Below are 15,901 nucleotides of genomic sequence, written 5' to 3'. Positions count from 1 at the left end.
TGTAGTGGCTGGAGACTCATTTTTTGCAGGCGAATCTTCTCTGTAATTGTCTTCTTCACTAATTGTCAGCTTTGCGCCATTTGTCTCCACCTCTATTAATTAACCATATTAGTAAATTGGCAAATTTGCATTTACACAGCTTAAACTTGTAGGATACCATCCTACAAGTTAATTACCGTCAGCTCTTCGCAATTTCTCTAAGTTACACGAGTCATCTACAATTTGAATCCGTTCACAGGTCACCGGTTCAGAAAAGGTGACATATTACCAAGAACAAAGAATCCCATATACATTATAATTATGGGGGAGCGCTAAACCAGTAGGATTATACAGCGCCTGTGGGGGGGTGAAAGGTATTCAGGCTCAATTCAGGGAACTGGAGCACAGATCCAATTCCCTAATCAAGAGCCCCTCACCAACGTCAAGGAACCTTCCTTGAGGGAAATCCTATGTACAATGGTCCTTAATCATATAACTAAAACTGGTACAACTGTACCACTACCTGAACCATTACAAACTCACGTCTGGTAAAATTTTTACATCGGATATGTAAAAAAACAAGAACAGTTTTACACTCGAGTAATTTTATTAAAATAACACCATTTGTGTGTAGCCACTGATGAGTTGAAACTTCTCTCATCTATACATGAATCTAGCACAACCAACACAGCCTACAAACATTCCCCCTTATGTTATGTGGGCTGTTTTAGTATGTCTGGGGGTCTATGTGGAGGTAATGGTAAGTCACTCGACTGATAGGAGGTTGTGTATGGGATTTATTACAGTACGGAGATCAGTCTTATTTCTAGGTTCATAAAGGATTTTTATTTTTCGATATTTTTATATAGTGTTTTCACTTGATGTTATGAAACCGAAAGTCAATCATATTGGAGATATTTTTCCGAGTAATTAACATCTTTAATAAGGGCTTTAGCAGATTTTTGTTGAGATAATTGTAAAACACATTATTATAATCAAAAAGAAGCGCTAAGCCACAAGGGCTATACAGCGCTGCTGTAAACACAAGTTTTGAAGTTCTTACACAAATTCTGCACCATTATTTAGTGCTGGGAAGGTGGCAAATGGTATTCTGCATTGCTTTCTTTTTCCTGATCTTATGAAACGTTCACATTAAAGGCTTGACATTTTTCATGCTACTCGCTAAAATTTATATGAATTGTTCTAATATTTCTTAATTCTTTGAACCTTAGGACCCAGAGCCATAGTCTGAGGCTCCCTGTTTCTTGGTCGAAGTTCGTAAGTTCGAACCTTTCACAAGCTAGGAAAACCTAGAAAAAGTTTTATTTAGTTGATCCTGGGACGTAATTTTCTGAAAAACCATAGCTAATTTTGGTAATACTCACTTGGATCCAGATCTGAATAAATGTTGACACGTTTGGTAGCTCATATTTTCTGTTGGTTATGGTACAAGAGTAATTTTCTGTCCTGCTTAAGCAGCGGTATTTACTTTAACTTTCTGCTTATGAATTCAACTCAAAGAAGTATATGAATCCTGAATTACTTATTTATAACAAGTACTAGTTAGTGAATCTGTCAGATATCTGTTACATGCATGTTTACGTATATTTTTCAGGAATGAGAAAAAGTGTATAAGACTGTTTACTAAACACGTTTATACGTCGACTATATGAGACACGTAAATTAATCTTTGTTTTGACTAGGCCTTTGTCGTTCATCCTAGTTTTCTCAGCCACAAACACTTTTTGTAGCCTTTTTAAATCCCCTGATAAATACGAAAAAATTAGTTGACGATTTATTCCTATATCATTGCTGGTAAGTTAATTTATCGGAGCTCTCAATCATTTCATATGGATATTTTCCTCCATCAGCCTTAATTTTCTTGTATCAGCTTTTCTGCATGTCAAGACGACGTCGGTACAGTCAAGCTTCTTTCAATTTTTTTTTCGAAAGTTATAATAATTCACTGCAGCAGCTCCAATATGGTCGCTTATACGAGTTACTGAGTAAATCGTGATGTGTAAACACTACACAGATCTGTCGACTCCTACTTCACTCTGTCATAGAAAAGTATGCAAGTTTTTGCATCATGTAGCAAACAGCTTTGAGTACCTGTTAAATGTATTTATACACTATCAATTTTTGATAACTAATTTTTTTAATGAAGATTAACTAAGCATCATATACAAATGTTGCATACTTATTAGAATTCCCAATACACAAATGATACGGCTAATATTTTTTTCTGTAATAATAGATGCGTCGATTTCTAAGCTCTTCTGTATACACAAGTCTTGATTGTCAGTTATGTTGATATAGCTGATCAAACTTCACTCTTCATATTCAGTGGTTTGTAGTTATTTGCTTTGTCAGTATAATTATACCACTTAAGCTTCCCTGGAAGATAATGCTAAGGCCTCTAACAACACTATTTTTTATCAAAGTGAAAAGTTGCCAATAATTTAGGCCAAAAACACTTGATATTGTAATATTACAATATTACTAGTATTATAATTATTATTAATATATTATAAATCTACAACGTTCAGTCAGGTACATTGAAAAAGTTACTCTTAAGTCTAAGGTGTAATTTCAGTTCTCCCTCTTAAGTATCTTGTACAAATTTTATGATACAGTTCCCTCCCCCTCACTATTCTGTTACCGTTTCACTCGCTAAACAAACTCAAATATTCTTAAAAAAGGACTTAGAATAACCTTAAATTGCTAGGATGATCGCGGAGTCTCAAATCTTATAATATTGTGGGTTCCTATCTAGAAAAACATCAAAGTTAGTGGGCACCTCCTTGTAAAACAACGCTTTGCTGTTGACGAAATCTTGATGCCCTGTAGTGTGAGTTTGGCTTGTATTAATAAACTGGAAGAGAGTGAATAAACTTCCGGAGTTATGCGTAGGTAGAGAGCAACGTACATTAGAGATTTGCGAAATAGACCCTGATAACCTCTCAGCTAAGTAAAAAATAGATATACATTTTTATCTGTTTATATCCAGTAGAAATTTGTCTGCATTGACATCTTACCGTATATGTCTGACACGCAGGCACACGTGCGTACACACACACACACACACACACACACACACACACACACACACACACACACACACACACACACCTGTATAAGACATGTTGCATCCTCTTACTCTATATTAACTTCGAATGCGCCCAACGTCTTCATATGAAAATACTTCACTATAACGTAGTTCATAGTTATTAAAATCTTACTGTAAAATACTATATAAAATGTTACCAGTTTGAAATTGCTTTATAAAAACACCCGCAAACACTGATGGGTAATTAACGTGGTGTATGTGAGTGAATATGTTTGTATCTTCAACTATATCTGGGCTTTTCAGTTGCCTCTTCCAGTGTCTGCTGTATCACCTCAGACGATGAAACACGCAAATTTTCTTTCATTAGTGAAAGACGAGCACTTCCTGTACACGTTGTGTCACTTCACATATTGATAATGCGCAAATAACACGAACACATCCTATTTTGGTAAATTTATGTTCTTTTAGCCTCTTGTGTTGCATAAGTCAACCAGTAGACTGTCAAGTATTTGTTACGCTTGCTTGAAGTGAGTTTTAATGTAAACATTCAGTATGGGTGATACTATACGTGAACATTCGCTACAGGTGACACTATATATGAATATTCACTACAGATGATACATACTATATATGAACATTCATTACAGGTGATATTTGCTACATATGAACATTCACTACCCACTATGTATGAGACCTACAACATATGAACATTTCCGAAAGGTGATACTACACACGAGCATTCGCCACAGATGATGCCTAATAGCCTACATATGAACATTCGCTACATGGTGAACTATCACTGCAGAAAAGATGTGTCCGCTGGACCTGGCAGCGTTTGATATGGTAGAATTATCACTCGTTGTTTTGTTTGTATTTCTCTTAGTGGCCTTGCCGTGTGCTTGTCTTGGGTTGAGGCTGGTATTGCTAGACAGAGGCTTTCTATTGATGGCACCGTTGGAGCCGAATCTCCTTACGTCTGAGGTGCCCCCCTCCTGCTCCCCAACTACCGTAGGTGGAGCAGATAACTCGCAGTTCCGTAATTTAGACCTCTGTCCGTAAGGGCACAATACATCCAGGTCATTCACTCTATATTCCACTACAGGAGATAGTTTCTCGTCCTGAATGACGCCTGAACACTCAATCTGAAGACGGATGTCAGTTGAAGAGCAAGCGTTCTTCTTAGTTCTACGTACTTCGGGACTTGAATGCGAGCAGGTGTTCAGCGAATACTTGCGAATCTCGGGACTCGAGTCGTAGGAATGGTGGGCGTCTTGGTCGAGGAAGGAGACACGGCGGCCGTGTTGCACGTGAGTGCTAATGGAAAATGGGAGGTCAGCCTCCGTGACGCCATGAAGTAGCGGGGTAGAGAAGTTGAGGGTATAACGAAGGTCAACTATTCCATCATCCTCCGTCTCCGTCCGCGGCTTAATGGGACTTCTCTTCACTAATCTGGAACGCTGGAGAGGATGAGGCGAGGCAGGAAAAGCTCCGAGTCTGGGAGAGCCTTCTTCATCATCATCCTCTTCTGCTTGTCTCCTTGCTTCTTCTTGGTCTTCGTGAAACTTCCGAGCGTCGAAGAATATTTGCGAGCGTCCGCACGATGCAGTCTCTCCTTCGTCTTCGGCGCCGTCAGCAGGAAGGCGGGTGTCTGAAGGCCGTCGAGCAGGGCAGCCCAGAGTGAGGGAGGGCAGGGACCTGTGGAGGGAGCGGAACATTCTCTCCCTCTTCACCCTCCTGACGGTGGTATCGTCACTTTGCAGGTACTGAGTGTGTGCTGTCCCTCCTAGTACCTCACCAAACACACTATCTCTGTCCCCACCCTCGCCTTCAGGAAGGCCTTCGTCTGCCATGCCATCAATGCCGCCCACACCATCACCCACGTTTCTTTCACCTCCAGCCCTGTCACTGTCCGAGGCAGTTGAAGAAATGGATCCCTGAAAAAAATACAAGTTAGGATGTCTAATATCAAGTACAATGTGCTTATTCAGTGCACATATATTTCATTATACAGGCGCTGTGTAACTCTTGTGGGTTACGCTTTCCCATAAACATCACTTGGGCAAAATAACCAGTGAAAAAACTGTGATTTTCCAAACGTTTTCGTGATATCTCACATTATCGAGGAATCTGATGTGAGAAATCACGAAAGCGGTTGGAAATTCACTATTTTTTCATTGGTTATTTTGCATATTGTGATATCACCTGTTTACTATGATCTTAATATATATATCACTTGCATATTACTAGATTATCGTTGTGATTATCAGGTAAGGAACAACACAGTCACTGGCTCTGAAATCAGTAAATACAGAAAGTGAGAGAGGTTGCCTATATAATTTTGATAGAGAAGTTATGAACACTTCTCCATCTATATAATAACTGCACAGGGATTGAGGCAAATAGACCAGGCAGGCTAAAGTTCTGGACTCTGCGCTCTGGAAACAGAGCCAGAGCATGAGTGATGGTGCATGCGTTTCCTTCTTTGGATCATGTTATTTTGGTTATAAATGGCAGATGTTTGTTTGTGTGTGTGTGTGTGTGTGTGTGTGTGTGTGTGTGTGTGTGTGTGTGTGTGTGTGTGTGTGTGTGTGTGTGTGTGTGTGTGTGAGGTAGGTAGGTATTTACACTACCTTTTTTTTAAAGTCTAAGGACCTGGTGGAGGAGGTGGGACTGTCTGGAGCCTCCAGCCAGCGGTGAAGCTTGTGCAGCTCCTGGTCCAGCTTGAGAGCTTCTCGCCGGTACACCTTGTTCTGCACCTCCGCCCGGTAATACTTCTCCCGCTTGTCCTCCGTCAGCAACCTGAAAGTGGGTAGACAGATGTGATGGAGTAAGAGGCCCCTGCGGGTAACTACTGCAGGCACTGTTCCCGTGTACTGCCTTGCAAACAAAATTTATCTGGAGTGTCAGAATAGCTAAGATGGTACGAAGATAATACTCAGTATCGACAAATGTTTAAAAATAAGAGGTTTATGGAATGTGGGGTAACTATCATACTGAAAATGGTATAAAATACCGACAAGTTGACAATTAAGCCACATGTGCAACAGATCGGTATCTTTATTACTTAAACGTTTCGCCTACACAGTAGGCCTCTTCAGTCAAATACATTTGCTGCCTCTGTATTTGACTAAAGAAGCCTACCGTGTAGGCGAAGCGTTCCAACAGTAAATTCAAATTCAAATTCAAACTTTATTCTCTATAAGTATTACAATGCTGAGTTTACAGAATTTGGTTGTTGTGTGGTTTACATGTAATAAAATAATAATTACAGAGTGCACCACTAGAACGCCTAGCATGGCTAGGCATTTCGGGCAGACTCATATTAAATCTTAGGTTTAAAATGTTACAGAATTATGAGATAAGTTGGTATTATGGCTAAGTGACTAAATACTAGTTGTGAGTTTAGCAATGTGAATGCTTTTGTTTTGGCACTATACATAGTTTCAGTATTGGAGATACTCAACTCTTGCACACGTCTTACTCATCAACCTCATTATAGGAATTCTGCTAAATTATACAACCCACCACCAAACAAGTGACAGACAAGATTGTGAGTATAAGTAAAAGTCAGCAGTATATATATATATATATATATATATATATATATATATATATATATATATATATATATATATATATATATATATATATATATATATATATATATCCTCGAGGCTGCAAGACCAAAGTAAAGTCTTTGACTGTGGGGGATTTCAAAGATATTGCTGTCTGGGGGTTAGATAACTGTCAGAGCAGTTTTAGGTAAGGTTGCGATTGATCCAGGAATAGAGATTTTTCTGCATTTTTCAAATATGTTTAAAACTGCTTTAAAGTGAGGATTAGGAATATCTACAATAGTTTTAAGTGAGTTTAAGAAATGATTAAGACAGTTTTATACAGGGTTCACAATTCAAACATTTTGTAGGGTTCAAAACTGGTCAGTTAGGTGGGGGAGCAAGAATGGATAAGAGTTTTTTTTTAGTTCGGGAATAAGTATGACAGGTTTCTCTGGAATTAAAATGGAAAGTGTTTCAATAAAATTCCGAAAAATGAAAAATTATCTTTTTTTTTTTTTTTTAAGTTTTGATCATGTTTAGCTAGACGGAGCTCATGAGTACTAAAGAAATTAGATTTTCTTCATATTTTCGTCTGAGAAGCGAGTGTATGGTGGCGCCACTCATCCTGGGAGTGAAAATACCTCCATAAGTGTATATATCAGCCCACATAATGGGCGAAACGTTATCCAAATTAATGTTTTCTCAGCTCAGGCTGAGAGAGTATAAAATCTGTAGAAACCGGTTACAGTCATCGCAGTTGAAATCCAAATTGCTGACACGCTATTGGTGATATCGAAAAGTTGGAAAACTGTGTTTTACGGATATTCTGGCGCTGAAGTGGGTAATAATATCATTGTTGGAGGAGAATTTTGAGTTGGAGTTGACTGTCAGAACCTCGTGACCTGTCCACCTCAACTTTCACAAACTTGTTGGGTGGATGAAAAGAGGTACAAGTGGGTGGAGTGTGACGACGGTTTAGATGTGGTGAGGAGGAAGAGGTGGAAGGGAGATGTGGAGCGGTTTGGAGAGGCAGTAGGACGTTGAGAGAGGCAGTGAGAGGTTTAGAGAAAAAGGTGGGAGGGGATTGCAGGATGGATGTTGGGGGAGAGGACGCCGTGGCAGTATAAAGTGTGTTTGTATTTCTTCAAGAAGCCTTGGGGAAGGGAGCAAAACAAAGGAGGGAGTTTAGGGTTATTGTAACGGCACAAGTTTTGCTGTTTACCCTCCGAGGGAAGGAGAGGCTGGGAATACAGGAGGGAAAGGGAGATGGAAAGGAGAAGAGAAGAGAGAATGAAAGATAGAGGAGAGGCAGAAATGAGGAAAATTATATATTATACATATATATATATATATATATATATATATATATATATATATATATAATATATATATATATAATATATATAATATATATATATAATATATATATATATATATATATATATATATATATATATATATATATATATATATATATATATATATATATTCGGATTCAGAGTAGATATGAGATACTAGTGATTTTACGAAAGTTGTGAAGTACACTGCTAAATAGCGTCGATGAAGAAAATAATTGGCAGGACCTGCCTAGCGTACTAGCCTGGGCTAGGAGGCCTAATGTATAGCTCCTGTGATCTTAGGGTTGAACCTGCACTGAGTACAAAAGACCGCAGGTGATAAGAAGACACGCTGCAGAACAAGGTTTCCCTAGGACAACGTTACGGTCTATGTACGCCATCATCTTGATATGATAAAACTATACAGAGCTAAAAATTTGTCCCAAAGAACGCTTTTTCTAACTGTTATAAATGGTACACAATACTGACAGGTTTGTAAGCAGCACGTGTATTGCTTAAGTGTTATTATAGTAACGTTTCGTCTGCGCAGCAGGCTTCTTGGGTTGAATGCAGGCGATTATACTTTTGCCGTCAAATAATTACCTCTCCACTTTACCCATATCCAGTGTTATAATCGTCTGTATTTGAGGAGTTTACTGCGCAGGCAAGATTTTTCCACATAGATACACAAGTGTTGCACATGCAACCCTGGAATTTGTCTTCTCTTATCACCAGTGTCCTCCAGTTGTATAGAGTCTCCAGGTAAGTTTGGTTGCAGTGAGCGGGAGCAATATCCTGCTTCGTGTGCAAGTTTCCTTACACTCTCTCACCGTCCTTATAACCCTCCTTCCATTACTCTGGATACTGTAGTCATCTTCCTGTCTCCATGCTGGTAAACAGAACAACTGAAGACAACCGACTTTATAACACGAAGTCTTCATTGACTCATTGCTCAAGGGCCTTCGGTTTACATCTGTAGGACCTGGGATCGATCTCAGGTAGAAACAGTGGGCATGTTCCCTTACTCTTGCGAACACCTTGGTCTTGGGTGGGTGGTATTCTGGTGAAGAGGATCAAACGACCTCAATGGAAATAAGGCACAGTCTTTCTTGGATTATCCTGGGGTTACCAACACTCCTGGTTAATAATTTGTACGACGCTCTAAAAATGGGCGAATCTTTCAGTGACAGACGGTGGGGGTTCGATTCCCACACCCAGGGTTGTATCTTTCATTCTTCCTCTCACTTCAAGTGAGGGTGTCGATGTTGAATGGCTCTTGATTCAAGGAACTGGAACTACCAATCCATCCTCCTCCCATTGCCACCGATAACACATGGGGAAGGGGGGAGGGAATGGGGTGTTGACAGGGAGTGGAGTGAAGGATAGGGAAGGGAGGGACAGTGGAGAAGAGAGGTGGTCTCGTGCCCTGAGGGGATAGACGAGACCTCAGCTAACTTGTGGTGACAAGAGGACAATGGTGAGATGATGGGGAGGAGGTCGGCTACAGGAAGAATAAGAACACTACGAGGTTAGGAGAAGGATGGAAGAGCGAGAGAATGTAAGGAGGGTTAGAGAAGAGGAGGAGAAGGGTGGTGGAGGAGGAGGAGGAGTTGAGTGCAAGGAGACACAGGAGAGGAACTTGGCAAGATGAGTTAGCAGGTAGTTAGTGATTAATAATTATCTTGAAGCAGACGTCACCATGGCCAGCTGTCACCCTCACTTCTACCACTACCACAACCAGCAACATTACTATTACCACTAGCAACACTACTACCACTACCACCAGCAACGCTACTACCACCAGCAACACTACTACCACCACCAGCAACACTACTACTACCACCAGCAACACTACTACCACCACCAGCAACACTACCACCACCAGCAACACTACTACCACCACCAGCAACACTACTACCACCACCAGCAACACTACCACCACCAGCAACGCTACTACCACCACCAGCAACACTACTACCACCACCAGCAACACTACTACCACCACCAGCAACACTACTACCACCACCAGCAACACTACTACCACCACCAGCAACACTACTACCACCACCAGCAACACTACTACCACCACCAGCAACACTACCACCACCAGCAACACTACTACCACCACCAGCAACACGACTACCACCAGCAACACTACTTCCACCACCAGCAACACTACCACCACCACCAGCAACACTACCACCACCAGCAACACTACTACCACCACCAGCAACACTACTACCACCACCAGCAACACTATCACCACCAGCAACACTACTACCACCACCAGCAACACTACTACCACCACCAGCAACACTACTACCACCACCAGCAACACTACCACCACCAGCAACACTACCACCACCAACACTACTACCACCACCAGCAACACTACTACCACCACCAGCAACACTACTACCACCACCAGCAACACTACTACCGCCACCAGCAACACTACTACCACCACCAGCAACACTACCACCACCAGCAACACTACTACCACCACCAGCAACACTACTACCACCACCAGCAACACTACCACCACCAGCAACACTACCACCACCACCAGCAACACTACTACCACCACCAGCAACACTACTACCACCACCAGCAACACTACTACCACCAGCAACACTACTTCCACCACCAGCAACACTACCACCACCACCAGCAACACTACCACCACCAGCAACACTACTACCACCACCAGCAACACTACTACCACCACCAGCACTACTACCACTACCAGCAACACTACTACCACCACCAGCAACACTACCACCACCAGCAACACTACTACCACCACCAGCAACACTACTACCACCACCAGCAACACTACTACCACCACCAGCAACACTACTACCACCACCAGCAACACTACTACCACCACCAGCAACACTACCACCACCAGCAACACTACTACCACCACCAGCAACACGACTACCACCAGCAACACTACTTCCACCACCAGCAACACTACCACCACCACCAGCAACACTACCACCACCAGCAACACTACTACCACCACCAGCAACACTACTACCACCACCAGCAACACTATCACCACCAGCAACACTACTACCACCACCAGCAACACTACTACCACCACCAGCAACACTACCACCACCAGCAACACTACCACCACCAACACTACTACCACCACCAGCAACACTACTACCACCACCAGCAACACTACTACCACCACCAGCAACACTACTACCACCACCAGCAACACTACTACCGCCACCAGCAACACTACTACCACCACCAGCAACACTACCACCACCAGCAACACTACTACCACCACCAGCAACACTACTACCACCACCAGCAACACTACCACCACCAGCAACACTACTACCACCACCAGCAACACTACTACCACCACCAGCAACACTACTACCACCACCAGCAACACTACTACCACCAGCAACACTACTTCCACCACCAGCAACACTACCACCACCACCAGCAACACTACCACCACCAGCAACACTACTACCACCACCAGCAACACTACTACCACCACCAGCACTACTACCACTACCAGCAACACTACTACCACCACCAGCAACACTACCACCACCAGCAACACTACTACCACCACCAGCAACACTACTACCACCACCAGCAACACTACCACCACCAGCAACACTACTACCACCACCAGCAACACTACTACCACCACCAGCAACACTACTACCACCACCAGCAACACTACCACCACCAGCAACACTAGTTCCACCACCAGCAACACTACCACCACCCCCAGCAACACTACCACCACCAGCAACACTACTACCACCACCAGCAACACTACTACCACCACCAGCAACACTACCGCCACTACCAGCAACACTGCCACCACCACCAGCAACACTACCACCACCACCAACACCACTACTATCGCCTCCACTACCAGCAACACTACCACCACCACCAACACCACTACTATCGCCACCACTACCAGCAACACTACTACCACCACCAGCAACACTACCAGCAACACTACCACCACCACCAACAACACTACCACCACCAGCAACACTACTACCACCACCAGCAACACTACTACCACCACCAGCAACACTACTACCACCAGCAACACTACTACCACCACCAGCAACACTACTACCACCACCAGCAACACTACTACCACCACCAGCAACACTACTACCACCACCAGCAACACTACTACCACCAGCAACACTACTACCACCACCAGCAACACTACTACCACCACCAGCAACACTACTACCACCACCAGCAACACTACTACCACCACCAGCAACACTACTACCACCAGCAACACTACTACCACCACCAGCAACACTACTACCACCACCAGCAACACTACTACCACCACCAGCAACACTACTACCACCACCAGCAACACTACTACCACCAGCAACACTACTACCACCAGCAACACTACTACCACCACCAGCAACACTACTACCACCACCAGCAACACTACTACCACCACCAGCAACACTACTACCACCACCAGCAACACTACTACCACCAGCAACACTACTACCACCACCAGCAACACTACTACCACCACCAGCAACACTACTACCACCACCAGCAACACTACTACCACCACCAGCAACACTACTACCACCAGCAACACTACTACCACCACCAGCAACACTACTACCACCACCAGCAACACTACTACCACCAGCAACACTACTACTACCACCAGCAACACTACTACCACCACCAGCAACACTACTACCACCACCAGCAACACTACTACCACCACCAGCAACACTACTACCACCACCAGCAACACTACCACCACCAGCAACACTACTACCACCACCAGCAACACTACTACCACCACCAGCAACACTACTACCACCACCAGCAACACTACTACCACCACCAGCAACACTACTACCACCACCAGCAACACTACTACCACCACCAGCAACACTACCACCACCAGCAACACTACTACCACCACCAGCAACACTACTACCACCACCAGCAACACTACCACCACCAGCAACACTACTACCACCACCAGCAACACTACCACCACCACCAGCAACACTACCACCACCAGCAACACTACTACCACCACCAGCAACACTACTACCACCACCAGCAACACTACTACCACCACCAGCAACACTACCACCACCAGCAACACTACTACCACCACCAGCAACACTACTACCACCACCAGCAACACTACTACCACCACCAGCACTACTACCACCACCAGCAACACTACTACCACCACCAGCAACACTACCACCACCAGCAACACTACTACCACCACCAGCAACACTACCACCACCAGCAACACTACTACCACCACCAGCAACACTACTACCACCACCAGCAACACTAGCACCATCACCATCATCCAGAGGAACGAGTGTATTTAGGATAAGAATGCTTATTGATATTATGGAGTTCAGCAATACCAAGAAAGTCAATTAAAAAGATCAGAAAAATCAAGCAAGACGTTGAAGAAACACATTTAGAAACACTGGGTAATGAAAGACAAACAGGGGGGAAAATACAGAAGAAAAACTTTCCTGGATATGTATCATAACTTGATCAGAGAGAATGTTACAAGAACTTCTTGATGGCGGTAAGCAGAAACAAATGAGAAAAGCAGCAATGCAGTAGCGTACGTAATAAGGCTAACAGACTGCTTGGATTTATATTAATACGCAAGAGGAACAAAAAGAGCTCAAAAGGAATTCTTTAGTAAGACAGAACTGCAACACTTAGGTATCTTTCTTGACGAAAAGTTTCGTCTACGAAGCAGTCTTAATCTAATATAAAGTTGATTACAACACGTCTGCTGTACAGGTGTAGCGTTCCGTCTATAATGATGCCCAAATACTGGACCTATTTATACCATTTCAATGTGCTTTACACATCATTTGTAGTCTCTTTATATTATGAGGCGCAGTTGTAATTTTTGCAGTACAGAATGGATATACATGTAAGTGTATTGGAGAACTGTTTGGAGTGATGGACTCACCTGCGGGTGTTAGATTGGATCTTAAGTCCCATACTCTCCACGATGGGGTCACCCTCCGCACGTCTCATTATGGTGAGGATCTGCAATAAGGGTAACTGTCACTAATATACACCTGTTACACCCTACACACCTTCATGCTCTTCACCTTGGGAACTGGAGCTACTCTCCTCTTCCTTTGTATGCACTGGGGTTAGTGTTATTTGTGTAAATAACAGAATACATTACATGGCTTTATGAATTAATTACGTGCATGCATTACATCCTGTCAGGTAGTGTTCCTACTCTCTCTCTCTCTCTCTGGCGAAAGTGACTCACCTTAGGGATGAAGAGTAAACAAAGTGTTGTGGTTGTTGACGTGAAGATGAGGGTAGTAATGATGACATAAGCAAGGGTGGTCCTCTCTCCGATGATGTTAGCGGCCACGATGACGATGATGGACGTGATGACTACGTTGTACACACTCATCCCGATGTACTGGGAGTCGTTCAGTGCCGGGATTTTCACGTGCCTGAGAGACAGACAGACACACACGCACTGCTTAGTTATGACTCACTTCAATTGTAAGGTGACTTGGTAACCATGTCCTAATTGCAGTAACGTGTTCGCACCTTACTTAACCCAGAAATCATTTCATATCTATAGTAACTTCCTCGGTAACTATGTCCTCGCTATAATGGCGTGTCCCAGTTGCTACATCCTCACTCCTCTCTACAACACCTCTCTCCACAATGGAACATACGGATCTGTAACTAAGTATTTATTTAAAGATAAATTTACTACAAGTATACAAACTTTTACTCTCTGGTCTGAGTTCGCGTCTTGAGGTTCCAGCCAAGAGCTCATCTGAAGTAAAGAATTCCCCTGCTGTACAAAAATTTTCACAACGTAAGTTCTGTACGTAAAGGAACAATGGCTGGAAGCTTGGAAAAACCAGGACTGGACTAGAATATTAACATGCGAGGTGTATTTCTGTGTTAGTTACCTCCCTGTCGAAGACAATTTACGAAAGATATGTAGTTGTGGTTGCAGGGGTCGAGTCATAGCTCCTGGTCCCGCCTCTTCACTGGTCGCTACTGGGTCACTCTCCCTGAACCATGAGCTTTATCATACTTCTGTGTGTGTGTGTGTGTGTGTGTGTGTGTGTGTGTACGTACTCACCTATAAGTGGTTGCAGGGGTCCAGGGTTTGTATTTGTGTGTGTGTGTGTGTGTAAATTCACACAATACTCGCCTTTTTTCATCGCAGGGATCGTGTCTCGGCTCCTTGTCTTCCTCCTGACCGGCCGCTTGCCGGGTTAACTTCCTTTTGGCCTCGTGGGACCTAAAATATCTAATCTCCAAATCATTTACTGAGCTTCCATCATTTCTTGGTACAGGTCATTCCGCTTCTTGACCACCCTGAAGCTGAAGATATACATCCTGACATCCCTGTGGCTCATTTGCATTTTGAAATTCCAACTGTGCCCTCGTGTACTAGTTTTCCGCCTCTCATGCGGTTTATCACTGTGAATCCTATTAAGTTCTCTGAGTACTTAGTATGCAATTAAAATGTCTTCATTGGCTTTCCTACCCCCTATTATCGTCAGATTCATTTTCCTCAAAGTTTAGTTTCCTTGCAAACCTCTGCATTTTCTCCAGTTTCTCGACATGCTTTATCAGTTGTGGCTTCCATGTTGGTGCTGTAAGCTTGATGTACCTGACATACGTACTATAGTGTCCCGAACGATTCTTCGTTGAGAATCCTGAAAGCTAATCTTAGCTCTGCCAAACACACATTCTTTGCAGTTCGACTAGACAAAAAAATATAAACCAGGGATATCAAAATTATCAAAAGCCTAGAATAACAGAAAAAACATTTCTGGGTTTCTTGAACTTGACTTTCTGCATTTTGGTAAATGTTATGAAGCCTCGGGCGAGTCTTCCTCAGTGGCTGAGGCTTCCTAAGT

General features: G+C 43.1%; 1 protein-coding gene across 1 annotated transcript in view; it reads right to left on the bottom strand.

Moving 5' to 3' along the window:
- Positions 1–360: 360 nt before the first annotated feature.
- Positions 361–15,901, bottom strand: part of LOC128703607 (uncharacterized) — a 224,095-nt gene continuing 208,554 nt past the window's right edge. The window contains exons 18-21 of the mRNA XM_070101205.1: positions 14,272–14,464; positions 13,957–14,036; positions 5,680–5,848; positions 361–4,983 (exon numbers count right to left, since the gene is read on the bottom strand). Coding sequence (XP_069957306.1) covers positions 3,814–4,983; positions 5,680–5,848; positions 13,957–14,036; positions 14,272–14,464 — 1,612 coding nt within the window. The 3' untranslated portion in view covers positions 361–3,813. The remainder of the gene's footprint in view (positions 4,984–5,679; positions 5,849–13,956; positions 14,037–14,271; positions 14,465–15,901) is intronic.

The sequence above is a fragment of the Cherax quadricarinatus genome, chromosome 76, assembly GCF_038502225.1.
Source record: "Cherax quadricarinatus isolate ZL_2023a chromosome 76, ASM3850222v1, whole genome shotgun sequence".
Classification (NCBI taxonomy): Eukaryota; Metazoa; Arthropoda; class Malacostraca; order Decapoda; family Parastacidae; genus Cherax; species Cherax quadricarinatus.
The sequence above is the reverse complement of the archived record's forward strand: the minus strand, read 5'-3'. Positions and strand labels throughout refer to the sequence as shown.